Source organism: Anarrhichthys ocellatus, unplaced genomic scaffold (assembly GCF_004355925.1).
Source record: "Anarrhichthys ocellatus isolate YVR2014 unplaced genomic scaffold, GSC_Weel_1.0 scaffold47, whole genome shotgun sequence".
Taxonomy (NCBI): domain Eukaryota; kingdom Metazoa; phylum Chordata; class Actinopteri; order Perciformes; family Anarhichadidae; genus Anarrhichthys; species Anarrhichthys ocellatus.
Genome location: NW_022280077.1, coordinates 356347 through 384319, shown reverse-complemented (window position 1 = coordinate 384319; position 27973 = coordinate 356347). Strand labels below are relative to the sequence as shown.

Below are 27973 nucleotides of genomic sequence, written 5' to 3'. Positions count from 1 at the left end.
TTTGTTTTGAGTCATATAGATTCCTCCCACACAATATGATCTTTCAGTTGCTCCTCGTATTTTAAATATCTAAACTTTAAAAAAAATTTGAACTGCCCTGCTCCTTCTATGCTCTTGATCATGTTGAAGGTGTTTCAGATAGATAATGGATTATAGTCCAACCCTGAAAATTTTGTAAACAACTGCTTCAGAGTGCAGACATGGGCTCTTTATAATTGGTTGATGTGTAAGAGACACTCCTGTGACTACAATATATAAATATTTGTATTCATTCATCTCTCAAAAGCAGATGTTGATGCACTGCATGAAAATGTATTAATCATTGATTGCAAAAGCAATGTGGCACCTATTTCTTAACGTGCTTTGAGAGAATCATGCACGTGCAACTCGGAGTTAAACAAAAAGTTTAACAGTGTCCTTTATACACATCTATCTTATATTTTCAGAAAGTCTACCGTAAAGTGTAAAACAGCATGCTGAAGCAGAAAGACGCAGAGAGAAAGCACAAACTTCCTTGAGCAACGTGCGAGTTTGTTCAGAAGAAAAAAGGTTGGTGGATAGATTTAAAAGTCGAAATTATTTAAAAAAAAAAAAAATAAAAAAATCTCCATAACTATTTTGGCGCTCTCGTTGCAGTCTTGTTCTTGATCGATGACCTTTAAGTGGAACCGCAACCCATCAGATTATTGTGCCTGTTTACTGTTTCTTCTTTGCATTCTGACTGTGCATCAGCCCACACGTCGGGCGAATATTCAAATACTGCGTAACTGTGAGCGTGATACTCCCCAAAAACACACACACGCACACGTCTTAGTAATTAGGCTGTATCAGCTCTGTCAGCTGATCACTTTCATTTGCGCACAGAACAAAGGAAACTAAAGGTAGGTTATCATACACAGTCAATATGAGTAATCAATATGTATTAGTATGACTTGTCAGTCTAGGTTTTCAGCTTCAGGTTTTCATTTCTTTCTTCTTCTTTTTTTAAATATGCTTATGACAATTCAATATTTGTAGTTCTAACATAGGTTGGAGATATCGAGCGGTGATAATTTAAATGGTAAAAAAGTCACATTTTAAGTAAAAGATGCAGTTTTTCTCAGAGAAAAAATGTAATTACATGGGTTTTCTAAAGGCTAATTATCCATCCACAAACCGAATATTAGTATTTCATCCAATAATCAACTTGACTTGATAATTATCCACATGCGCAAATATGTTATTGCAATTTCCGAATACATTTCTCATAAAATACTGCACAGGAGCTGTGTATACGCTCAATAAGTCTTAAAAAGCAAATGAGTGACAATATTTGGTGCATGTGAAATGACAAATGTGTCTTACATATTTTTGATTTTCCTTTTATGTTTTGTTTTATTGTTTGCCTGTATTGTCACCGTGCAGCACAAACAATAAAGGCATTTGTTGCCCAGTCCTTACAACAGATGTGGCGCATATAAGACGCATAGACGACGGCTGCTGTGCGCCTTCTTGTATAGGGAGAAAGTATGAAACAAGTATTAATCAAAGATGTCGTTTTTTTTTCTGAGATTGTTTGAGTTAAAAAAATACACTCACCTTTTCACTTCAGATGTGGTGACGCAGCGCTTGTTGGACAATAAGGACGGTGTCAGTGAATTGGTACCTCATTAGGTTACTGATAAAAGAATAAGCTTTTGCATTGATGCTTCTGATAACACGCAGCGCCTTTTGCGCTCTTACTGTCGACCACATGCAGGCTTGTGCTTTGTACACTTTGAAAAAGAAGTGGTGGTTAATTGTACAAAAGTTATATTGTTATGCCACATGCATGCTCTCTATTACAATCTAATTCAAAACTCTTTTTTTCTCCCACCAGTCTTCTACACGATGACAAATCAGAACTTGCATGCTCCAAGCAGCTCTTCTTTCCTGACACTCAGTCGGTGAAGCTTATGGGCTGATTGTGGGGTTGCTTTAACAGAATCTCTCCAAATGATCAACCAAATGCTTCGATTTTTTATTTTATTTGTATGTTACTGTTAACTATTCACTTTCACAAAGCTTCTAAAGAGCTTTGTTAAGCCCGGCTAACATCAGGCCTAAAACTGCATGCCTATATTTGTGCACCAGGAATATCTCCGATGAGCTCCTTCTGCAAATCCTCTTGGTTCATAAAGCTTCCACACTCATTAGTGCATTTATGTTCCCCACGGTTGTCTTCTACAACCCATACTTCATCCTCATTGCAATCTGCAGCCTTTTATTTCTATCGTATAGCAAACGTTTTGTCACAGCCTCCTGCGCTCTGAGGTCAACATATTTTCAAGGGCATGTAAGGGCTGAAGGCACTGCGCTGCTTTTTATTTCAAACAGAAATGATCTACGCGGTCTGTGTTCGCCATATGCTGCTGTACAGTCGCCCGTCTGGATGGAGGAGAGAATGACGTCTTTGATGGTGACTTCACTGAAACCAACAACTTCCTGACGCAACGCTACAGTAACAGCGACGCGGAAACAGGGAGCTCACCTTTTCATCCGATGAACCAACATGATCCTATTTCTGCATAGTAAGCCGTCTCAGCTCTCCCTCCCCATTGGTTCCAAGAACAGCGACGGGCTCGTTAACTCAAAGAGTCGCCCGGTTTGTTTGTGCTTCGGTTTCCTATATAGCGTGAGGGCACAACGCCTCAGTCAGTTCCTCTATACTTGTTGCGTTGCTTTGCGGTCCCGTCTTTGCCGCCAGAACGCATGGGATCCAAATACCTGACCCGATAGTGATGTTTAAACTGTCCTAACATGTATTTTGTTTGATAAAACCTGCTTTCACCGAGAGAAAGTAAACTTGTTGCCACCTATAATGTGCGACGGAGAGCGAGTAACCTGTCAAGAAATTTAATGGATAGATGGGGGGTAATTACTCAACTTCGGTCTGGCATTTAGGCTGAATGAAAGTTGAAAGTTTAGGAGTGGGAGGAAAACGTACGTCTCTCCTACTCCTCGTTGGTGGTAACGCGTTACTGCGCATCTCGTTACCGCCCTGCACTGTCCGGGAACTGGCAGCAGAGTTTGAAGTCGAAAAGGCGTGTGTAGGCTGCACGCGCTCTCCGTTTGAGGGATCTGGCTCGACGAAGTAACAGACGGAAAGCCTATGCGCGCCACTGAAAGCAAGCAACGGGAAGCCCGCATATACGGAATCTGTAGTTGTGGGAAAGAAATCCAAGTCGCCGAGCCGGGCTGAGCGAATGTGTCCGTTTCTCTATACGCGCGCACGGGGCGCACCGACCTGTAGTAGCCTGATCTTGGATAGCCTATCAAACCCGGGCACCCGTGAAGCCTACCGTCTGCTTCACACTGAAGGGATGCTGGTCGTCCCAGACACGTGAGCAGAGCTGATGAGACGAGTTGATCGCGGATTTGGATGAGGGCTTTTTTTTCTGTGCGTTAATGACCAGCCGTGCAAACTAGGCTATGGTGCGCTCAGATGTGTGTGTGTGTGTGTGTGTGTTTTTTTCCTTTCTCTCTCTCGGTCGCTCTCTGTATCCACCGCTCCGCCTCCCCCTTTTCGCAACATTGACGCAACCAAAAAACACTGGAACAAAAGAAACAACTTCCTTGAAGCTTTGCTGAAACTGCACTTAGTCGGAGAATGGAAGCTTCTTGTCAACTTGCCTGGATGGAAATGTCGAGGTGAGGGTGTCACCAGCGGCCGGCTGGCGGCGAGGGAGATGCAGTCGATCATTCCAAAGGGGCATCCAGGCTGTCGAGTAAGTGCCATTAAACATTCAGTGGAGTAATTTCAACTTTTGCTGTGTGCTGTCTGACTAGTTGAGTTTGCCGTTCAGTTGTCCACCACAAAAAAATTCAGTCGTTTTGGTCGATTCTCTCCGACGCGGGACACAAAGTAAAGTCCCTTCAATGTAACGCTGTCGAAATGACGAGGTAGAGTATAAGTTATAGGCCTTTATAGTCATTGTGGGGGATGTCGATGTGCATGCTGTTTCCAAAATGACAAGTATGTACTCTTTTAAAAAAGACTAAAAAACAGGACATGTAGGAGCCTCTGACAACGGGGCTGTCAATGTAAAAGACAGTGTTTGTAGATCTATTTCATGTACCGTGAAAACAGGAGGTGAATGTGGATCACCTTTATCCGGGCAGACGTTGATGTGTTGTGCATTGACAGGCTTCCAGTTTATTATTGTTATTCATATGCAGCAGCATTGAGCCGTCGCCGGGTTTGCGTGAAGATCCCGGTGGTCGACAAAACAATGTCCCCCAACGTGAGCAGCGGTGCCACAGTTCGGTGAAACAGATGTGGTGTCATCGTTTTTGGTTGATGTGTCTTAACTTTGCTTTGAGGTTCGGTCCGCAATTCGGGGCGGACGACCACTGCGCTTTTGTCGCGTCGGTGTTTTCGCTGCATGAACAAAGGACTGGATGAAGCAGTCGGCTCCGCGCAGAGCGTCGGTGGAGAGCAGGCGGGCTGTTTACAATAATAACACGATCGCGGGGTGACGTCACGCGACTGACAGCGGCCTCGGCCAATGGGGGAGCCGCGTGGCCATCAGCAACACGCTATATTTGGAAAGGGGGTTACATCATCGAGGTGCAGCGGCGGACTCTGGTGGGAGGGACTTCCGCGGGGATTTTCAATTTGTAGTCCAGAAACAGGACAATGAGTAGATTCGTTTTGTCTTTGGAAGCTTGAAGTGTGGATTTTTAGAGTTTATCAAACATTTCCAGAAGCTGTTTACACTCAGCTTATTCTTGCAATTGCGTATATGGTATCGTTGTGTGTGCAGTTTATCCTTGCATTTTTACGTTTTAAAAACTTTTTTCCTGTATTGTGTTACTGCACTTTGTTACCTCTGCAAATTGTCCTCCAGTGACAAAGGAAGTGTTTTGAATTAGAATTAGCCTTTGAATTAGGTGTGCCTCAAATAACCTATAGTGTTATTACAATGCAGTCATGGTCCTGCAACTTAGCCTATAATTTGATTTAACCTCTATAGTGTGAATGGAAAGTGTTGCCCAAGTATCTGTCAATAGCGTGCTTCCAGTTTCAGTGCTAAAAATACTTGACTGTGGAACACTTAGGAGGCTGCTGTTTAATTTTCATACATACACAAAGTTTCTCAGCAACAGCCGACTCCATAAATGTTTACCGATCCCAAGAGGTCTCATCAAGTCAATTCAAGTCAATTATATTTTTATAGAACAAATATGCTAAAGGAATTTTACAATCTGTTCAGAATATCACACCCTCTATAATTTGACTCTTGTTTTGGATAAGGACAAACCACAAACCCCTTTCAACGGGGGGAAAACCCTTTGATGGGGTTCTACAGAGGAGAAAGGTGGTTCTATAACAGAAGTATTACAAGTAAGTACTGCACCTACATCTTTTTGTAAAGTGTCGATTTTAGAAAGGTGTGTTGATAATGCTGTAGTTTTAAAGTTACAGTTTTTTTCTCCCATCGACTGCTAAATTGCAAACACAGCAGCGTTAGTCGCCAAACTGTGAAAGAAGAGATTAACCGTCGCCTGTCCCGAGTCCTCCTGCCCTCACCTTCTCTAACAGCTAAGTGACAAAAATGCGAATTTGGTCAATTTATCATATACCAATTAATAAAAACGCTGCGACTTTTAAATGTTCAGGTAGATGCCGCGCTTCAGGACTACATATTTGTTCACACACAACAACACATCCAAGTTAAACATGAGAAAGAGACTACAAAACTGCAACAGAAGAGAGACTATGTCCAAAGTCATTGTCAGGGATAGATGTTCGGAAAGAGTCTCTTTCGGTCGGCTGCTTACAGAGTCTTTCCGAGGAAATATGGCAATCAAATGCCAGCTGTCACGTGACAAGCTGCATTACATACTTCTTAATTATTAGTAGCAGTATATTAGATTGTAAAGTAATAATACATGTAAGGCGCTAATCTCTAAATGTAATGGTCTTTAATGTTTCTTCTCTATAAAAGGGCATTTAGCATTTTTATTAATACAAAATATTGGTATTATCAGCGATAACTGCTCTGATATTACTTGGTTGAATTCAATTTAAGGTATCGCCCACCAATACTATTCTGTAAGAAAAGAGACACTTTTCACTCTGGAAACTACTTTTCATGAGAGCGTAAGATCTTCAGATACAAGCGGTGTACTTGAAACTTCTATCTCTAATCTATCCCTTTCATGTGAATATTGGTCTAATGTTTTGATTAATATTGGCCTTTGATCAGCTCAATGCGCTTGAAGAAATATATTAACAAATATAAGTCATCTCACTTGGCAACATTTATCTCAGCATAAGAAAATATATAATATAATATACACTACAGACAGTGAGTCACAGCAGAGTGATATTTGCCGTAGAACTACATTTCAGTGTGAAGAAACATTCCAGTTTTCCAGAAATGTCAGCTATATTAAACTGATTGTGATAGGTGACTAATATAAATCTAACACATAGCCTACACATTTTTCCAGTTCTCAAATAAACAGTGCTGACAATGGAGTCTTAGATCAGCTAACGTAATGAGTTGGCATTATATGCATGTGTTGCATGTGCTTTGTTTTCGACTTCATCTCGTCAGTCAAGCAATCACTTTGCATATACAGTCTCTCCAAAGTTTCAAATGTGTATTAAAATGTTGTCCAGAGATTTAAATCTATCAGCGTATCACTGCACGGTAGGTTACAGTCGAAGTTTGTCTGTAACATTAATAGTAAACGTTATCTTGCTGATATTGACGCAGTATGAGCTCATGAATGTAATTTAGGAAATCTACTGGAGGCTTTAGTGGTTTTTATATGCGCTCTGGACTTGCATGTCGTGAACAAAACACAGCATGAGTCTATATTGTGCTGAACGATGCTTTTGTCATTTGAGTCTTCTTTGTCTTTTTAAATGTCACTAAAGCTCAAATAATGACAGACTGAGACATCGGTAAAGTCATTTGCAAATAGTTCACTGGCCTTGCAGATACTGAACAGTCCTTTGAGACTTAATGTATTTCTTTATTGATCAAAGGTACACTTGCGTCTGACTGTCACCTGATTTTAAAAAAATTCTTTATTTTGATGAAATTGCACACTAATTATTTATTTTTATTAATTCCATCCGTGTCTCAGGAGAGAGTCCTAATCCTGTGGTGAAGTTGCTGCTCTTACCGTACTTGGTTTTTGTTTTTGCACAATCATCATCATAGAGATAAAAAATGTTGCCACCAAATATCTTCAATCACCAGCTTCCGGCAAAAAATATCAGGCTTCCAAAACTTATTCTTCGAGTCCTTTCTGTAACCCTGCATGCTTAGGATTAGGTCTTGCTTGTGTTTAGCCTTCTCTGTAATCCCTCTCAGCAGTCTGCCTCCAAAAAGAAAGAAAGAAATACTGAGGGGTGTGGACAATTGTCAAGATAATAAAAAAGGAAATACTATTAGACCAGGAAGTCATTTTAAAATGTTTTGTGGGGCGAGTCCCAAAAACGTTGAATGAAAAACCCCATCAGGTTGACACACCCCAACCATGACACTGGATGTTTTAACTCCTGATGCAGGGATACGTGTCTCTGAGGGTATTAGTCTAATTGAAATGCCTCTACACAGGATCCTGTGGTCTTTTTCGGCACATGACCTCACATTTAGTGTGGAAAACGCCGTATTTGATACTTAGGAGACTAGAAAGCCTTGAGGTGTTAACAATATAACAAAGTTAAAAAACACAATTTGGGAGAAATCGAGCTGATCTCGAGTATCTTTTCAGTGACAGTCTGTGTTAGCAAACTACACAGCTTTTTTCAGGCTCTACAGGGAAGTTGGTGCTGATTCTTTTTTTCTATTAAACATAAAAAATATTCATGGAAAGTCTCAAACCAAAGAATAACTTAATGGAGCATCGCTTTACTCTCCTCAGCTTGCCTTCTATTTCAAACCCCCCTTATAAATGAATTATACTCACTTAATTTGATTACTATGCGTGAGAATGTCTATAAGATCATGTAGACTAAATAAAGAGGGCTTCTCGTACTGTAATATCTGAACTTGCTGGCCAAGCATGTGATAGTGTTTAGCAGGACCCTGACTATAAAAGTCTGTTTTATTTAAACTGTTCTATTTGAAAAGAAACAACACTTTACGATGATTTGTGCAGCCAATTTAGATGTAAAAAAAAGTTGTGTGTGCACTTTTTATAGGGCCCGGGGGCTAACGTGACCACCTCGCAGCTTTTGTGCTAAAAAGAGGTCAGAGGTCTCTGTTATGTTTTCAGGGTGACCTGCTAGTGACTATTAGCCATTGATAAATGTGATGTCCCACAAGTGTGCGGGCCGGACCCCTCCAAAGGGGGAGGTGTCATAACACGCCCCACGCTAACCTCCCCACCTCAACCAGTGCTTACACACATGCAAACACACACACTCTGCCCTGCTGACAGGAGCACAAGGGGGCAGCTGCTACAGATGTCTCATAGAGAGAGGGGGAGGGGAGCCGGGGAGACATCAATGGAGAGTCTCTCTCTCTAGTATGGAGTTCTCAGTGGGGCTCATTGTGTTCTCAAAGGACCAAGACGAGGGAATAGGCTACGTTAATATAGTACGCCTATAGTCTCTTTTACTTTGTTTCAGGGTGCTGCTCAGTTTGACTGCTGCATGTATTATTTTCAGAGGGAATTGTCTCCTATACACTGCAAAATATCCCTACATTTTAGCTCCATTTGTACGGGTCGATATTTACAATGAAGAAATAAAGAATAAGGGGATTTTTATTTTTTGGATTCAAACTGTGAATGGAACTAACTATATTTAAAACGATGACAGTCTTGCGCTCACATCTACAGTGAGAAGAGGAGGAATGATTTTCACACTCACATATCCGCCTACACCTAATGCGCCCATGCAGAAGGTGATTTCACATTATAGTGCACCTTCAACAAGGGTCAGTCACCTACTGGTGCGTTACGCTGACAGTAAAGCTGCCAACTGTGCTCATCCCTGGTTCGGTGTCACCCCTGACCTTAATTCATTTTGTTCAGTCTTCAGTTGATATTTCTTCACTAAACTCGAAAGATTTGCATGTGAACTCTCAACGCGTGTTGGGAGCTGAGCTTTTGCTATTGTCTATTTCCCTATCATCAGATGTCAATGCAGTCCCATGTCTGGTGGTGGTGTGAAAGGCCATCTTTTGAGTCACATGAGGGGAAATACTAGAGAGAGAGTGAGAGAGAGAGAGAGAGAAAAAAACAAATCTGTAAAACTCCTCCTTGAATGAGAAGCAGCTGAGTGTAACAGCCAACCATGCACGTATGTCATCTAACATGAAATCAAATTACACTGAACTAAAACTGCCCCGGCATGGCAACTTTGCAGCCGGGTTAGCCTGCTGTGGCCAGACACCACGATACATGACACTGTGGCTCTTGTTCAGCTCGTCTACCAGAGGACAAGGGAGAGCCCGACTCTGTCTCAACCCTCCTAATGAAGAGATGCATTATGATGTGATTTCATTTGGGCCTGCAGAAAAGCTGTTGTGGATAACAGAGCAGTCTGAGTAGCATTTGTGTACTGACATGTGACTTGTGTTTTCGTGAGTCATAAGGATCTCCTGCTTAATGGAAGGCAGTGTGTGCTCATGTGACGGTGACACAATGCAGGATGAACTGTATAGTATTCACCCGAGCTCAGCTTGGCTACCGTTTGGCACTGCTAAAGGGACACACAAGCACCTTTTTTTTATCTTGTTCATTTTTCTCATTGTGAAACTAAATAAACCACAATTTCTGTTTGTGTCACTGAAGGGTTTTGGCTGAATACTGCGTGATCTTTTAAAAAACCCTGACAAGTTTTCAACAGTATTTGTAAGTACGGCATATGTGCATTTGTAGATAGGACTGCATGCGTGTGTGTGTGTGTGTGTGTGTGTGTGTGTGCGATGTCTTTGAGTACTGCATCATGATCTCCCCTATGTCACACTGGTGTTTTTGCTGGCTCATCCCTGCCTCTCCACATGCCTGTTTAACAACACAGAGCTCCTCCTTACTGGCTTCCTGTCCAAACCAGTTTATCTGTAAACAAGTGTGTTTTTTCCCTGTCCGCACCATTGTCCACACTACACACCAGAATGCATACACAATGGGCGCCCTCTCTCTCCCAGTTGGCTTTTGACCTCCAAAGTAAGAAAATGTTTTTAACGTTTTTACGACCACACACACAGCAATGCAAAGAAAATATGTTTCTTGATGAGGGCCGAATAAAAATATAAAGGTTTAAAATACCATTACCCTACATGAAAAAAGTAAAGGATATATTTGATTGTGAGGACATTTTCAGAGAGGCAAGTAGAATTTTCAACTCACTTAAATTTGCGTTCAAGAGATTGGTCTTTATTCACTTAGGCACACCATAAAAACTAATGGCAGGTTGCAGCTAATTATTTTTCCAATGCACCCTGGTGGAGCCAACTACTGACATAGCAGGTGAATGTTATGTATTGTTATTGTGTGTGCATTGGGATGAAATGACTGTCTCTGTTTATCTTACCCGAGGTACACTAAGCCACACGAGATATGATAACAGCAGGGTTATTGTGAGCCCAACCCATCCCTGCTTTGGCCGTCGCATGCACACAACAGTGGCGTGTGTACTCATGTGGTGTTGCCAGGCTAATCTTAAACTGAGAAGTGGTTATGCGATGCAATGAGGGCTAGTTGAGGAGTGTGTTTCTTTTAAGAAAGATTTGTGTGCCTTTGAAAGGTGTGGAAAATATATCAGTGAAAAGAAAAAAAAAGAAAAATAGGGCAGTTGAAAATTAAACTTCAAATTAGAGAGGGCAATATGATGTCACAGCAATTTAAGATAAGAAAGAAACGTCCTCATTTGAACTGTGGAAAATAAACTAAGACAGTCTTCAAAACCCAACCCCACATTCTGATGGAGAAGAGTGTGGAAGGATAACATAACTGCTGACTGAGCCTTTATAGTTTAGCAAACCCTTTAGCCTTTACCTCAAAGTTAAGGCTTCTATTGCTTTTTAGTCCTGCTTTTTCACATCCTTCATGATTTGGTTTGCATCTCCTTGGTCTTAGGAGTAATCTCACTGTTTCCTTTACTTCTTGACTTCACAATACGCATTTACCAGATGTTATGCTCCTGTCATATATGGCTGCAATAATGTGTTTTATTTGGCTATTTCTTGATTGTTTTTGATAGGCCTGTCACTCCAAGACAAGCACTATTGTGCTTACTGCAGATAAGTACCCATTCTGTAAATAAGGAACACATGGTGACATTCATGGTGCTTAAATAAAAGATGGTAAGAAAAGTATTGCAACATATTCAGCATTCTTATACGATGATATGCTGTACAAAAGGCTTTTATTTACTGTGTTTTTATGACTCCGACAAAAAGCATTTCGTTATATTTTTATATATGCTTCACCTGATTAGGAATAATCAGTGAGTTAAAGTGCAATAGTATACAGCTGACACATTGTAATCTGGGTCATCTAAGTGAAGAACAGTGTATTTTAACCACAAGGCCAATTGCAACTCTCAGTCATTGCTGTTTTGTTGTGGATCACTATGGAGTGATTTTTTGAATTTGCCCAGTTCGGTTGGTACCAAGGACATTTATCATGTTTACAGGTAAAGGCCGTGGAGCTTCCAGTCAAAGTTTTAGACATTTATATTCACCAGCAGTAAGAAACTTGACAAATGGCGATGTTTAGTGTAAAATAAACAAGGAATCTTATGCAACCACACTATTTCTAAAATATAGGCTATACAACGTTTATTTGGGGCTATGAACATAGTGTATCTATGCCACTATAGTATTGACTTCATTGCACGTTCTCTTAACCTCATGTTGTATCACCATAACATTTTTGTGGTACATTGTGTGACTTGTAAAAGCTGCACAATGTTTTTGATAGGTGATAAGGATCGTGGCATTCAGTTCATATAAAAAAAATCTGGTTTGAACAAGTTTGACCGTAAATATTTCAGCTCTAACGATTGCTGTAAATGTTGTTTGGCATGTAAAGAGTTAACTTGTCTCTCTCCGTTGAGCGCTGCGTGGGCTGCGAGAGTGCATTTTCAGTGTCCAATGAGCGGCGCGGAGTCCACTCCGCATTCAGCCAATGGGGAGAATGGGAGGCTCTATCGAATTTGAATGAGGAGTGTATCTTTCGGCGCCATTTTCGAGTGAGCAGCGATCGCCTCAGCAGCTGCGGGGAGAGGATGCTGCGAATAGAGGAAAGCTGTCGCTGAGACGGGGGAGAAAACCAAGCGCTCAAAATAAAAACTGCGCCGTTAGAGAGGGGGCATCGCGTGATTTCAAAGGAAACACAAGGTAATTTTACGCCACAAAGTATTTACATTGATTTTTAGTTGGACAATGTAAACGGACCGAAGGAGAGGAATACGTGGAGAAGAGGAGAGACCGACCGTGGCGGGGAGACGTTAGCCGTTTGGCAGCTTTGCCAGCTTGTAACGTTACTACTCGTAGCAACTAGCCTGTTAGCTTAGCGTGCTAGCACATAAGAGACGTCTCACTTTGCTGCGCTGAAACGGTAGAAAAAAAAAGATGCGCTCATACAGCGGTCCGTTTTATCCGGGAGGTGAGAGGATTATATGTATATATTTAAAAAAAAAAAATACAAAGTGATGGTGAATTATTCTGTAGGGAAGACACACTTAACTTTGGGGTTATGAATGAAAGTTGAACTATAATGGGAGTATTTTTTATTTTTTTTTCGCATTGGAGCCTGGTTTTGAGCGGGAGGTGCAGAAGCAGCCAGGCTCGAGCGGAGGAGCAGCAGTCTGTCAACAAATGCACACGGCACCGACACTGGGAGGGAAACATCCAAACGAGAGACCGGGACACACGGTGCTATTGTGGGATAACTTAATTTTACCAAGCTCCTTAACTGAGCACACTATTCGTCCGAGCTGGTAAATTGCATGTCTTGTTGCAAGCAGTTTTTTGTGTGGATAAGTTAGTCATTATATTACTGTATGACTAAATAATAGTGACTGTTGTATTTCCCTATATCTGTGTAGTGAACTGGTTCTAACGTGTTTGCAGTCTCAGCGTTACACCAAATAATTTACCAAGCCTTATTCGACGTCAGTCAACGTTGACTCGCTTTATATTTTGTATTAATAGATTTGAATGTCTCGCCTTAACGTTAGATGGTCATCGATGTGGCTCTCAGCCAGCTGACAACAATCATAGGTCTACTTCTGATGATTCAACTTTAACAGCTCTGTTAAACGTGGCTGTCATAACCTCTAATGATGCAGTAAAGTTGAATTAATTAGTTATTGAAAATACAACTTGTATTGTTGTAGTGTTGGTTTTTTTTGGCTCATCGTAGTTTGATGGTTTCAGTCGTTGCTTTCTGTCTCCTTTTGCTCTTTTTTTTTTGGCACTTACAAACCTCGCTCCACTTTCTGTGTGAGCTGGACTGATTCAGTTCAAGTAACGTTGAAGGAAAAACCACTACGTGGTCTAATCGGTTTGGTATAGAGTGACAAAACGGACCTCATCATTAATTACAAGAGATGTCCCATGTAAGACATTGGATCCTGCTTTATACTTCTAATAATGAACATGACTAGTCGTCTGATAAAGCACAAGAGAGGCTCCATATAACCCGCCCCTTCTACTTCCTCCTGAGTAGAGATCGGTTTAATGTGTTACATAATGCGAGGCCTCGCGATCTGTTACAGTGTGGCATTTATTTAAACTAATACGTGTCCACATCGTCAAATATGGTTTTTAAATTTCTGTAAAATTCTAATTAACTGCGTTTGACATGAGACAGAGTAGTCACATCTGTCCATTGCCCCGTTACAAATGACAGTGTGCTTACTAATAGCGTTTTACAAGATTTGTATTTGGTCATACATATTCTGCAGCAGTAAGGTTGTAAGTTGTTTCCATTTAGATATGCATGACCTGAATGAAAATGAAACTAAATATCAGTCTTCCTCAGTATAATATATATTTTTTGGGGAAATAGGAAAGCATTGTCATGATGAAACTTTATATTGGATTTTGTGTATTTATTTGGAGGGAAATGAGTTTGTGTGAAATGAGGGAAAGACCTTTCACAGTCACAAGAGCAAAGAGGTGGAGGAGGAAGAAATAACTGAACTATAAGATCTGATGTCTGACTGACAAGAACACTTTTAATCGTGAGTGTATGAAACAATGAATTGTATGATAATCTAAAATGTGACAGGCCTGTAATTATGTGCTTTAGCAATGAACACATTTGTGGATATTTAATGTTCACCACATGTTGTAGTTGAAATTGGATGGGCAACTTATATTAACCCAAGTTTCCACTTATCCCTCTATATGTGTATGGCTGTGTCAACTATTGATTAGATTTTTTAAAAATTGATGAATTGATCTACACTCTAACAAAAGCTAATCGGGTCACTACACCTGAGTTGAGATGTTTTTTCTAGTAATATTTTTCACACCACCAGATAGAATGTTTGTCAAATTTGTGCCGATAAAATTAATTAATTTAAAGCGCATTATCTTTTAGTTTTTATAGGATGGATTTACGATAATACTGTGATGTATGTGCGTATATACACATACTCAAAAATATATAGCCTACACCTGCCTACTTTCATGCTAAAACTTGAAACTGTTCACTGGTCTGCTATCAAGTGAATCTGCCAGATATCTGTCAAGGGTATTAAAGATAGAAAGTCAAATTTCTCTAATAACATACTTTTCTGGGGGGGGGGGTGTATTTCTGGATGCTCGTCCGGTTAAGAGTAGATATTTATGTATTTATATATATATATATATATATATATATATATATAAAAAATCACTTTGAAGATGTTACGAGTCACAGTGTCAGTCTATTTGTTAAAATGGAAAAAAGGCTAAAATACACATGTTACAGGCAGTCTTTAATATTTCAGTTGAAGCAGTGATTATTAAAATCCCATTTCATCCAATTTAGTTGATCGAAGCATCTTTTGTAATTTAGCTTTATAATATCAGCTACAGTGCTTATTGCTGATATTTCTGTTTCATAAAAACTACAGATTTCAATTAGTCAGATCGCTAGAAGGGACGAGGTAGCGCTTCGTCAAAGTGAGATTTTATCATCAGGAATCTTAGTAATATCTAAACTTTTACACACCAGCTATCTAGTTTTAGAATGTGTATCAGGTGTGCTCACACAGATGAAATAAGTGTAAATATTTTGGTCATATTCTTCTGAAGAGGAATTACAGTATTGTTGACACTGTATGCAATGGTCAAATTAGCACTGGTGTATTTTACCAGTTTTTATTCCTTGTTCACAGTTAATCTCCTGTAAATGCTGCCGGTCTATGTCTGCCCTCAGTTGTCTGGTATTTGCCTCTGAACTCCCTTTGCAGAGCACCATGGTGATGTTTCAGACGGTTAGCATGACATTCTGTGACTCATCATTCTGTCTTCTCAGACCCCTCCGGCAAAATGGGCTCCCACCCCCATTTCCTGGTAAAACTGTGCCTCTCTTCTTGTACTTGCTCACATGTGTTGTAGCCGGGCTGCGAAGGATCCCCACCCCTTCTCTTCCTCCTTTCTGCACCACTCAGCACAAACTTTATAGTATTCAAATTTGCAGTGATGGGAACAGGTCTTCACGTGTCTCGTTGGTTATTTTCCAGAAGTTGGCCGTGGTTTCAGATCTGTGCCTCGGCAGCATTAAATAGAAGCTGTCGAAAGGGTTTTATATGCGTCAGTCAGTCCGCTCGCAGACATGATTTAAGTTCAGGAATAGTTTAAAATGTGGTCATCGAGGTAAGCCTTAACTTTACATGTGATTATTTTTATTTTATTTTTTGTGAAAACGAGTGTCTATGTACTTAGCCATACATGTAGGGCTGATAACAGCAGTGCAGCATATGCTTCTTACAAGCATATGTTTTGAATTGGCTTTGGTTTTTGCATACAGTAGGTGCTGCAGGACTGTAGGTTTGCATGAGGCTTCACACCTGTCTCACTGAAAGGGTGAAGATGTTAAAAACAACAGTTTATAAAAGTGACATTAACATTTTTCAAGTAGTTTAACTGCAGTTATGGTTTGTGTAGAAAAAAACGTAGGGGAATTTTGTGGGCTGCTAAAATAAGATAACCTGTTATGATGTGAACATTGATGTATTTTAGTGGTCGATTAGCAGCTTTAAAAATGTTCGTTTGACTTTTTTTTTTTTTTAAATTCTAACGGTCAACTGCTCTTCTCTTAAAAAAAAAAAAAATCTGATATGTTTATTTCTTATTTTAAGTACTTCTGGAATTAGACAGCGTGTTTAGAAGGAATGGGTCAGCTGTTACAGTGCTGGTGAATTCTTCGCTTGATAATTGCATTTTAGATATAATATGATGACCTGCAACAGCACTGGCAGTAAGATCTGACATGGAAAGAGTATGCTTCTACACACACATGGTGTTTTCATTTTTGATGCACCAATCTTTTTTTCACCTGGGGGTGAGCAGTTAAATTGGAAATATTTACAATGATCCTGAATTATTGGTTTGTGTATTTTTATTTGGTAATACCTCAGCCGCTGGGTGCAGCGAGAGCAGATATTTTCACACAGTGTGACCAACAATTAGTTGTTTTGTCATCTTTTAAAGTTTACTTCAAGAAACTCATTTGGTGCCTGTAATATCAGCACACATAATGTTAGATATACCACTGTGACTGATGTTGGTGTTTTAATTGGCACTGCATACAGTTGTAAGTATTTCACCACAAGCCTACCAAGGAATGTGGTGAAATCATCAAAGAATAATATCGCCGGTATTAACATTTAATAATTTAGTAGCACATGCAAGAGCCATGTTATAATTTGATTGATTTTATTTTGTTATTGTGTCAACATATAAACCACATCAGCAGTGTGACAACAGAACTTGAAGTCCTTGGAAAGCCTCAGTTTATTTTAGCAGGAAAGATTTTGGTTATATTGTGTGTTAAACACATCTTCTACACTGAACTGTAGTATTGTATCTAAATTCAACCTAGGCATTTGAGTCGGAATATACAGCAAAAAAAAAAAAACATGTTTGTGAAATTGTATGGGTGTGCCATTCGGCTCTCACACTTTAGCTTTGCTTCCTCTTTTGCTCTTGCTTATGCATGTGAAATAGTGCTCATCCTAATTTCAGCCTCACTGATGGTTCTGTACGTAGGCACTAATTTACTGTAATTAAAAAGGTTTTGGTGGTTTTGCTGGTGAGACATGCCTTTTTTTTTTTTTAATAGTGTCATGCTGATAGTCAAGTGTAAATGACGTCGAGGTGGCACTTTTGAAATTGCACCACAATATACTGCTTTGTCTGCATCCTGTTTATTTCTGCTCAGTCTTCCTCTGCCAGTAAAGGGGAAGCTTTAAATAGTTAAATGAAGGAGTGAAGAACTGGAGACATTGAAGTGCATCATTTTTTACAGTAGAGGCATTTGCGTGTTCAGATTAAATATTCCACCAGACACATCGTGGACACACGGGTGTGTTTAGACGACAGATGCTGCTGTTGGCCACTGAGGAACCTTTTTATAATGTGGTCCACACTTTCATCGGAAAATATCTAAAGACATGCAGCGTCCCGTTGTGAGACCTGTTCCCACTAAGTGAATCATATTTAACATTATTTCACAAGTGCAACGATTGTTGTGCTTTAAAAACTTAATTTCCAATGCTGCGTTAATTCATTAGCATAGATATTGTGTACCTGAGGAGTCCGTCTGTAACACTCATACCTGACAGTAGATTGGGGGGGGGGTAAACCTGAGGAGTGTGATGCTCTTATATCTGCTGGTGTGTCCTGTGAAATTGGTTTACTCTCTTGTTGCCAGCTATGTGTTTCCACATGTTCCTGGACTTTACTGTCATTCATTTGATAAGATATGATTATAGCCTCCAGGGAGTCCCAGTCACCCTGTCTGTGCTATGCTGAACATGCTATGCTGGCTGTGCAAATATAACAGGTTTTTCTAGGATTAACACCATTACGGTGCTAGTTTATATGGAACAAAGTAGTTCTTCATTGGTAGCATCCCTGGTCCACAATGAACAGTAAAAAATGTTCAGCACCTCCTGGGTTTCTTGAAGAATTACACACCCTCGCAAAGTATTCTTTTGTAAGAGGTTAGCAAAGTATTCTTTTGTAAGAGGTTATTTTAAATTTTTCCCGTTATTGATATGCCTTGTTGTTATGGATGAACTGGTTTTGTATTTGACTTTTACTGCTGTAGAGATCTCCTGCTGTGTCCACGCTGCCCCAGCAGGTACATTTGATCACACCGTATGAAGTTGTGGCACAGTGAACACAGTATATGTGTACTGTGTGTGTTGTCTTGTCAAACGTTTATCTGGCTAAGTGATGGTTTTCTTAATTATTTGCATGTCGCTTGCACAACAAAAAAGAAACTGGAAATATATTTATACATTTCCTGTAACTAGTATAAATCAGTCATTTAAATGTAGTGCTTTCAAACTGGGCTGTTGCATCTGCAGTTTCCTTAAATGTCTCAGTGGCTGAAGATGGAAAGCTTTATGAACCCAACGCAAAACTCAAACTTGCATTAATCTTTTCATGTAGATAAATGTGAATGCCGTTTTTTTTTTTTTGCACAGTTTAGGACGTCAATGTTAATCTCCCTTAGTTTATGCTTGTACTGGCAGAAGATGTAACACGGACAAGAAGCCGACCCAGACCACTTTTGGTGAGGTGATGGGTTGTCGTCGGCCGTCTTTGTACCCGATGGGGTGTAGGAGGTTACTTGACCTCCAACCTTGGGGTCAGGTGACTCTTTGAGGCCATTGTGAGGAGAGCAAATGTCGTAGGAATGGGTTAAATAGGCTGAGCAGTGAAGGTGACATGTCCGGGCATGCTGCCTTAAAGGAGAGGGAGAAAAATGGGGAGAGGTTAGATTGATTGATGGGAACTATTCTACTTGGACTTAAAGCAATGATCAGCTGAAAAGGAAAATACACAACTTACCTGGTTAGTATTTAGCATTTTTATTAAGTAGTTTATAAGGATGGGTACGGTAAAATGTTTGTTTCATGACTTCTACTGCAGGTCAATTTGTACAATACTGTCTTAACATGAACTCATGACATTGAAGATAAGAAAATGATTGGGCACATTTTCTATACTTGGTGTATGTTGTGTTTCCCATGTTGTCACACTTTGTGCTCCCACATGTGTGGAGTGTGGAAAGGATGCTGTCTTCAGCTGCCTGAGCTGTAGTCTGTAATTACAGCTAACAGTTCGGGCCACAACAAACAGTTTTATTGATTACTCAGTTGATCTTTTTTTGCCTTTTTTATCATTATTAATTATTCTTCAAATGTTGGAGATGATGACAAACACCCCTTTGCACTTTCAACTATTTTCACTATTTTAAAATAGTTGTTTAATTTTTTGTTGCCAACCTGATTTTGTTGTGATTGCGTCCTCGTTTTTCTTGGTAGGGGTCGTGGACCCTGACACGAGATTTGGACCCTAATAGCTCAGGACTAAAACAAGGCCATTTTTGTCATGCCCTGCAGATCTGACAATTATTCACCCCTGATGTTAAGTTGTAAATGTACCACAGTGTCATTTGTGGTGTATCAAATGTCTTCATTATTGGTTAACTTTTTTTATACCATTGCAAAGCTTGAAACACTAAACAATTGTTCCTCCATGTAGTTCTCTGAACTAATTTAACAGCATCATTTTATCATGTAACATTAATTTTTTTGGTGGATTTTACATTCAGAAGGTGCCATGAATTTTGAAAAGGCTGTGCACATTTTGTGCAAAAAGACACATTTTTAAGACGCTAGAATTGGTTGTAAAATTGGCACCAAATGTAAGCTAGAGATTTTTAGACCTTTTTTTTTTTTTTTTTGTTATGCTTAGCCAAAAATGTCATCACACATGCTTGAAAGGGGCCGGGCTCCTACACGCCGATTTAAGACAAACAAACAAAACCGCACACTCACTGTCAGCTCTGTCTGACTGGATAACATTGTTTCACTTGTGTTCTCTATATTTGCATATCTAACAACACATTTCAGCTGTAGTCATTCATTTTGATCACCGAAAATGACACGTGTAATGCCTCTAGATAGAAAGATGAGTCAAATCCTATATTGAAAGTATTACCAATAAAATATGCAATGTGGATCTCCAAATTTCTGGGGGGGGAAACCCATATATTTGTATCAATGAGGAAGCCTTTGCCAGACAGTAACACGGAGGCTTTGTAGAAGATGAACACAATGGTACATGGTCGTGATGATGGAATGAAGTTAATGGGAATTCCAAGCAGCATAACGAGTATATTGATGAAAATGTTATGTTTGCAATTGCAGTTCATTTAACTTTTTCTACATCATACCGCAGGGTTTTATATTGAGTTCTGATTCCAAAAGCTACTTTATATTTGCAAGAAACAACCAAATCCATACATCCTGTCTCGGTGTTTCCCTTCTAGGTTTAATGGTCTTAACTGATGAAAGCAATACGTTTGTGCTGCTGACCCTCAAATCTTAAGAATTTGAATTGTTCCAGCTTGCAGTTTCATTACCACAACAATTTAACTTGAACAGAAGAATAAAAGCTAGTAATTGTTGATTTTATTTTTTTTTTCATTGGATGATTTTTTTTTTAATGGATTGATTTTTTCGGTCATCTTCTGAGCTGCACTTGAGCGTGTGTGTGAAAGAGAATGCCAGTCAGTGATTTATTTATTCATTTCTTTTAAGGGATGTATGTTAGAGATATTAGGTTCAGGCTCTCGTGTCCATTTCAGACCACGGTCATGATTACAGGTCCATTGAGACCTCTAGTGGCAATAGTTGTTGGACCCAATCTCCTTCAGGATTATTATCATGCCCAAGCTGGTTTTAGTGCCTTTGCCTGCAAACTAGGTTTTGTTAAAGGAGATTTAGTTTTAAGGTTTACAAGGACAGCCTGAAACGTCTTGCTAGAAAAGTTGACATGTTTGTATTAACTGGAAGAGCTACTTTTTTGGGTTAGTGTTATTCTGTTTCATTTTGAATAATAGATGCTTGTTTCTCCATCGTGAAACTGTTTTGTAGGAAGTCGACCTCTTTAAAAAGGAAAAGGTTTCGCTTCATATTTTTTCCGGGTAAAATACTGTGATCTCTACTGAGGACAGTGGAGCAGCAATTAGCTTGTAACCCAAGACTGAGATGCTGCACTTTCCCTCTGACATGCAAAGAAAGAATGCTCACTTTACAACCAGTTGTCTATGGAGCACCTGTCAATAGCACAAGTGTCCGTTACTGGGCAGGAAAATTCCACCGTATTCTGACCAACTTCTTTAGAAAATGTGAGTGAAACGGTTCTGCTATTGTTACGAAAATGCAATCAAGTGAAGACGTGAAATGACTTGAGGACTCTATGGGCAGTATGTGGACACACATGTCTGCTTAGTTCCAATGAGGGGGAATCCTAATGTTGCAGTGTGTTCCCAGTCGTGTGGCAACACTCGGGGTAAAGCCCGTTCATGTTTCAGCATGACGGTGCTCCTGTGCATTAAGCAAGACCCATTAAGAAAGGGTTACTGAGTTTTGTGAGGACGAATTTAACTAATCTGTGGAGATCGCTGACCTCAACCCCATCCAACAGCTTTGGGATGATGATGTTGGGTCTTATGGACCAACATCAATGACCAACCTCCCATTGTGGCTAAAATTGGTGCAAATCTCCAGGTTTCAAAATCTTGTGGAAAGTTTCCCCGGAGGAGCGGAGGCTGTTACAACAGCAGAGGAATTCCCCATAGCTTGAAATTAGATTTTTCAACAACCATAGTGTTTTACATATGTTTGTCTAGCACTGCAATTCTGGCCGTCTGTCCTCATGCTTGCATTCATCTGCATTGTCTGTTTCTGTGTGTTTCAGGTGGTGAACAAGAAGCAAGAAGATGCTGATGACCATCTGAACATCTGTAGGTAGATAATAGGTAATAAATCTGTAGCCATCTGTTTGGATGACACGGCTGAAGAATGAAGATAAAAGCCACAGAAGATGACAAGAGTTGGGGAGTTTAAGGGACCATGACTGCAGCTCTGGCAATGCTGTAGCAGCACGGAATGGTTTGTGGGTTACACTGAGATGCAGGCCATACTGTGCTGCCACAGTAAAGCCTGAACATACAACCTGGCTGTCACCTTGCAGTCCCTCATCCTGTTAAGGCTGACTCGTTTATACTATCGCTCTTGGATTCGGTGTCTGAATATTGTTTGTCTGATGGCAAAAAGTTTGTTTGGAGTTGCGCCTCTCATTTGCCGGTCGCCTTACTGTAGCAGCACGTAAATATTGGAGTTAAGACTCTAGCTGAAGCCTCCAGTATTGATCGTGCTGCTGAAGCAAAGCTGACCACTCACAGTGAGCTCAACCAACCAGCGAGTGTACTCCAGTCGCCCCGACGATGCCGAACAGTGACGGACGGCGGTTGCTTGAGAGATGCTTCCAGGTACATTGTTTACACACAGATTCTGAGTGAACCTCCAACACTTCCCTGCTTTTAATTGTTAAAATATGAACATCTTTTTACGTTTCACTGTTCTGTGCACACCTGGAGAAATAAAAATTTGAATTGGCTTTTTGTCTGTAATGTGTTCTGATCGTGAAGTGTTAAACTTGATGTTTAACAGAATGTAAGGCTATATTGTTTTCATGGTCTTCACTTTACACCAAACTGTTAGCTGACTTAGGAAATCCTTTACATGGCTTCATATAGTCCGCCATCCACGAAGAAGAAATCATGCACGTGTAGGCCTGCGTGCTGCGGTGCAGTGTACCCGGGATGCCCGGCCTGTTCAGCATGAGCCGATAAAGACGGAGTTGCTGCGGATTAAAATGATTACAATCATACTGCAGCGAACGCATCAATTCTTTATTAAATATCAAAATGAGTTAAAAGTATAGATTTAGTTTCCCTTTGGAACATGTTTTATATTTCTGCTCGGTCTTTATGATCTATATGCACTCGCTTACTACGACCCAGTGTCTTTACATTATTGTGTATTATGCACCCAAATATATGATATATTCTGATCACTGCAATGCTGTGGTGTCCCGTAACATGGCTAAAATCCTCCATTTAAAGTGGTGTCGGATGCGCACGCAATCATGTAGCAGGACACCGGGTGACGATGTTCTCGAGGCAGATTTACCTAAATAAAAATGACTGAATTCATTTATTTTTTTTTATTTTTTTATCGGCCTTTGATACAACACGGCACCCGTTGATAAATCTGGCTTTATAAAATGTTAGATCACATGTAATGTAGGGAAATAAAAATCTTCAAAATCCTATAACTGAAGAGAAGAAGAGTGTTACACTTGTTGACAAAGCCGCTCGGACCCTTTGCCTTTTGATAAACATGAACTAAATAAACTGCAGTAGGAATTATTGATTACATTTTTCCTTTTGGAGATTTTCTGATAACATGGTGTAAAGTTCAGGAATATTTGCCGTCTACTGAACAAACGCATGTTGCAGCATTTCTTTTGCCATTTGGCCTTGCGGGCCTGGTTAATGATAATTCTGAATTCTCGTATTTGTTCTCGCAACTATAATTATAAATAAACTGGAATTAGGATATCTAACAAAGGTGAATTAATGTAAAATTATAACCGAGAGAAAAGGTGATTTTTGCGCATTTTAGGTGTTTCTTCCTAAGCAGCAAAGCCGGCATTTTTTTTTTTTTCAAATGGAGAAATATTCATATCTAACATATTATTGTATATTTATAAGATTAGCCTTTATATGATAATATGCATTTTTTAAAATAATACCGTAGCTGCAATATGGACCGTTTCTCTCTGTGTGTGTGTGTGTGTAAATATTAACCACACTTAATTTATTAGCAATTATTCAGGAAATTATTGCATTATAATTCCCTTTCTACGTGGTTATTTCAATTGAATGTGTGACCATTTTGCGTATTTAGGGAAAAAAGGACATCAAAGTGTGGAAGCTGTCTCCATTGTGATGTACGGCAAGAAACTACATTTTGTCTCCCATCGGTTAAGCTCCACATATTCTGCTGTCGTGACTTATTGTAAACGTTTACCTGCTTTTATATCGTCGTGCATATTTTAATTACATGCAGGCTATGATTGCAGAATAACACGTCTCTCTTGTTTGCTCTTGCACTTTGGTTGCAAACACATTTTCCAGAAAACCTGAAAATTATAAAAAATGATATAGCAATAGAAAATATCATTGAATAAGATGCTTTTATCACAGTAATAATAATTGAATCGATGTGTAAGAGTGCGGGACCTTATCCAGTTATGGGAAAAGACACAAACACTTGGCTATATTTCATTATTATCTGGATATTTAGTTAACTGGTTGATCGCGTGCATGGTGACTTGAAGTTTTTATTATTATATATTACTATTGTTTTATTAAACCTGTGTCTGGCCGTTCAACCTACGGTCATTTTTATCAGAAAAGTCTTAGTTATAGCCTACAGTTATTCACAATATAGCTATTTATTTTAATTTGGATTGAGTTGACCTTTTTCAGGCATTTGCGTGCAGAGAAAATTAAAATATTAATGTAGAGGGGTACATTTCTTTTCATCCTATATTTGCCTGGCAACAGAAGGCTATATATATGTACATGCGTGCCATGACGTACGTCCTGAATTATGGTCAGTGCTGACATCACGGATTCACTCTGTGGTCTGATTTTAGGATTTATGTTTTTCAAAATGCAGCTCTACTCAGGAGAATGAATGCATAAATAAATAGAAGGATAAATGCACAATTCACCGTTTGTCCTTTTGCTCTGACCTATTTTAATAAAGCCCATTTTTGGTGATAAGCCAAAAATAAAAATCTCCCTGAATTTAATTTTAAGAACTCCCAATTTCCATTTGCCCACACAATTGCATTTTGATTTGAGGCTTGCGAAGTCAGTTTTCTACCAATTAAACGCATAACAGAAAATAGGCCTGAGCTTTTGACTTAACAGACTGCAGATGTCTGACTTTATAGACCGGCAAGTCTATAACGACGAATGAGTCACATTTGCCTCCGCAAATAGCTCTCGTGTGGAAATAGAGTGAGTGCCCATTGCAGGCGTGACAATCATGCACCCTTGCCTGAATTGTGTTGTCAATGATAGGTGAAATAGAGCAGTCAGCTGTTCGGCTTTCATGAAAACACCATAAACATAGGACCGTGTTCTTGTCTTTTTTCCTCCCTCGCTGCAGCCTGGTGAATATTTCACACGGGCCCTGTTATGCAACGTGTGTAACCTTGAAGAGGTTGCAGCATCACTGTGGTGCGGACGCGCTCTGCGGGGAAGAAGCCAGGGATTATTACTCTGTACATTTCGTTTATTACACACACACTTATAGTTCACAGGGCTCGATTGTGTCTCTAAATAGTTGGCTGATTTGGCCTGTCGCACTTAAAAAAAAAAAAAGAAAAACACTCTCGGGTGTGATTTAAATCTCTCAGTTTTATTTATCAATATCATTTGGACATGTATAGATTTGTCATGTAGATAAAAAAAAGAAATTGATCAAGAGAGTGTCTATCTGATATAAACATAGGCTACAACCTCTGTGTATAAGGTTTGATTATATGGCTTCATTGGAGGTTGGAGCTTGGGCAAAAACAGAAGACATGGTAAACAATTAGGTAAACAACTGTTTCTCTATATTCAGGTGCACGTCTATCCCTAATTCAATGCACCTCGCGGGTCACTTGGATAGCAATTAGCTGTGAGTTCATGGCAGAGATGCCAAAAGGCGAGTCATTAAGACAACTTTTAAATTGGCAATAAAATTGACAGCAGAGTCAATCAAGTTCCCGATACATTCATGACCTGCACCCATCAAACTTGTGCACATGCCAGTCATTTCCTGCAGGTACACACCGGTGTGGGTAAGGTGCGAGGAGACGGCAGTGAGCAACGGCTCAATCTGCGAGGGCACGTAGGCTGCAAGGCTGTGCCGCTGCAGCAGGAGCAGCGCTGACAGTAACAAAATCAGATTGAAGGTGATCCACCTTGGCACCGCCATCCGGGAGCCCCCCGTTCGGTAGGAGCCATTCTCGTGCGGGACCGAGATCTTGTCCACTTCTCCGAGCCTCAGCGAGTCCCACTTTTTAACATCGAAATTGCGCACAAGGGGACCGACGTCTGTGTCTTTCCGGGAGGTCAGCGGGGTCTCCTCCAGGACCTTCACCTTCTCCCGAAACTCCTGCATCTGCAGCAGAAAGCGCAGGGGGTCGGCGACGCTCCCGAAGGACTCGGCGACGCTCCCGAAGGACTCGGCGATGTCGAGCGCCCGCCTGTGCTCCTCCATCGCTGCGCCCAGCCTGGTGATCTCCGGGTCGTATTCTTGCAACGCCACCAGCTTCAGGGTTTCAAAATCGGAGAGTATCTCGTTCTTTTTGCATTCGATTGTGCTGATGAGTTTGTCGAAATAGTCTGTTACCTTTTCCGCGTCCCTGGTCACAGACAGAAGCGCCTTTTTCTTACTGGCTTGGAGTGTCTCCAGGCAGGACAGGACGTCTGCGCTCTGCCAGCTCTTCACCCCGTGAAGCAGCACATCAAACGCCTCCCTCTCTCGCTCGTGTGCCTCTTCCAAGGAGCAGAACGTGTGCCCTTTGTGGTCATCTGTCGTTGCGCAAAACCCACAAATTAGATTTAAGTCCGTGGCGCAGAATATGTTGAGTGGCTGGCCGCAGTGTCGTTTACATTCAGACAGTTTGGGCATGACCCTTATTTTGCTGTATTTTTCCACTATTCCCCGTAGAGAGTAGTTGATCTGCAGGCTGTTCGCGCCGTTGTGAGGTGTCTCTTTGCGGCAAGTGGGGCACCTGAACGGCGTTCTGAAAGCCGGACCTCGGTTCCCCTCCAAGAGACCATCCAAGCATTTCTTGCAAAAGCTGTGCGAGCACAGCAAGACCCGCGGGTCGTCGAAGAGACCGCAGCAGATTGGGCACGTAAGTTCATCTTCCAGCAGCTCCATGGTACCCTGTAAACACATCATCCAGGCGTCAAATCTGTGCTTCATGCGAGTAAAGAAAACCCAATAAATCAGCACGTAATGAAATAGGCTACAGGCTACGCACCCACACTGACGGATGCCTCCATAAGGCAGCACAGGCAACACATTACACACGACAATGCTGTGGCATCGCAAAAGGATACAGGTTTTGCAGTCATGTTCCAGCTGCGTGTGGAGTAAAATTCCCATCCTGAAAGTGAAACTGACTTGCATCCCCGTGCCCGCGTAAAAGGTTGGCACGAGCCACGCCAAAGACTCCGTTTGGCCATCTAACGTTCAGTAACATCTTGCTTTTTGATGTATATAAGTACCCAGCTGGCGTTGAAAGAACCGTGAAACCGTGTCGAGAAAACAAGGCTTGATATAAGTAAAACAAATCGTTAGTAACTTTACAGACTGTAACAGCAAACTATTTCCCCCCCTATTGCGTAAAAGAATAGCAAGGCAGAGGTTAGCTGAGATGATCCCTAGATTAGCGCCGTCTAACCAATCCAATGCGACAAATTATGGACAAACGGGGTTCGCGTTAGCGTTTCCCCTGTTGGCAAGGTACTGGAGTGGGGCTGTGACAGATTTTGCCAGCGCATAGTAACATGCAACTACTGGACCAAAAGAAGCACTCACCAGCTGCTGAGACGCACAGTGCAACGCAATCATGGCGCTTGTTGCTGTGCAGACTTCGCCCTCTTCCGGGTTTAGTGTTAACCGTTTCGGTGGCGCACAGACAATCTAAATACACGGATTCGTCTGTGTTTGCGCAAAGGTGAAACGGACCGCGTACTGTTTTGCCACTAACAAGAAAGCTAGTGATGTTTTCAAGTTTTTTTGGGGTGCTTAGTTCAGGACATTGGGTTGTTTGCGTTCTTGTCCCTGTTGGGTAATTTGCAGAGGATCCCT

The 27973-nt window shown here is 40.6% G+C and overlaps 1 protein-coding gene and 1 long non-coding RNA gene across 3 annotated transcripts; one reads left to right on the top strand and one right to left on the bottom strand.

The window, feature by feature from the left end:
- On the top strand, positions 1–22636 carry LOC116395586 (uncharacterized). The gene is made up of 2 exons (XR_004213518.1): positions 1–12335; positions 21936–22636. It is a non-coding gene; the product is annotated as an uncharacterized LOC116395586 (long non-coding RNA).
- Positions 18631–27935, bottom strand: trim13 (tripartite motif containing 13). 2 transcript variants are annotated; one of them, XM_031869574.1, is made up of 2 exons: positions 27701–27935; positions 18631–27043 (listed from the first exon to the last, which is right to left on the bottom strand). In XM_031869574.1, the coding sequence occupies exons 1-2, from the start codon at positions 27731–27733 to the stop codon at positions 25790–25792; spliced, it is 1287 nt and encodes a 428-aa protein (XP_031725434.1). In that variant the 5' UTR covers positions 27734–27935; the 3' UTR covers positions 18631–25789. The 2 variants fall into 2 exon arrangements, with proteins under 2 accessions (XP_031725434.1, XP_031725435.1); XM_031869575.1 differs by lacking the exon at positions 27701–27935 and adding an exon at positions 27141–27689.
- Positions 27936–27973: the final 38 nt, after the last annotated feature.

What these genes read in the sequence shown, in the direction of transcription:
- trim13 (XM_031869574.1), bottom strand. Translation starts at nt 27,733, where the DNA reads ATGATTGCGTTGCACTGTGCGTCTCAGCAGCTG. An exon ending in ACTGTGCGTCTCAGCAGCTG is followed by an intron (nt 27,044 to 27,700) that starts GTGAGTGCTTCT and finishes ATGTGTTTACAG; the next exon opens with GGTACCATGGAGCTGCTGGA.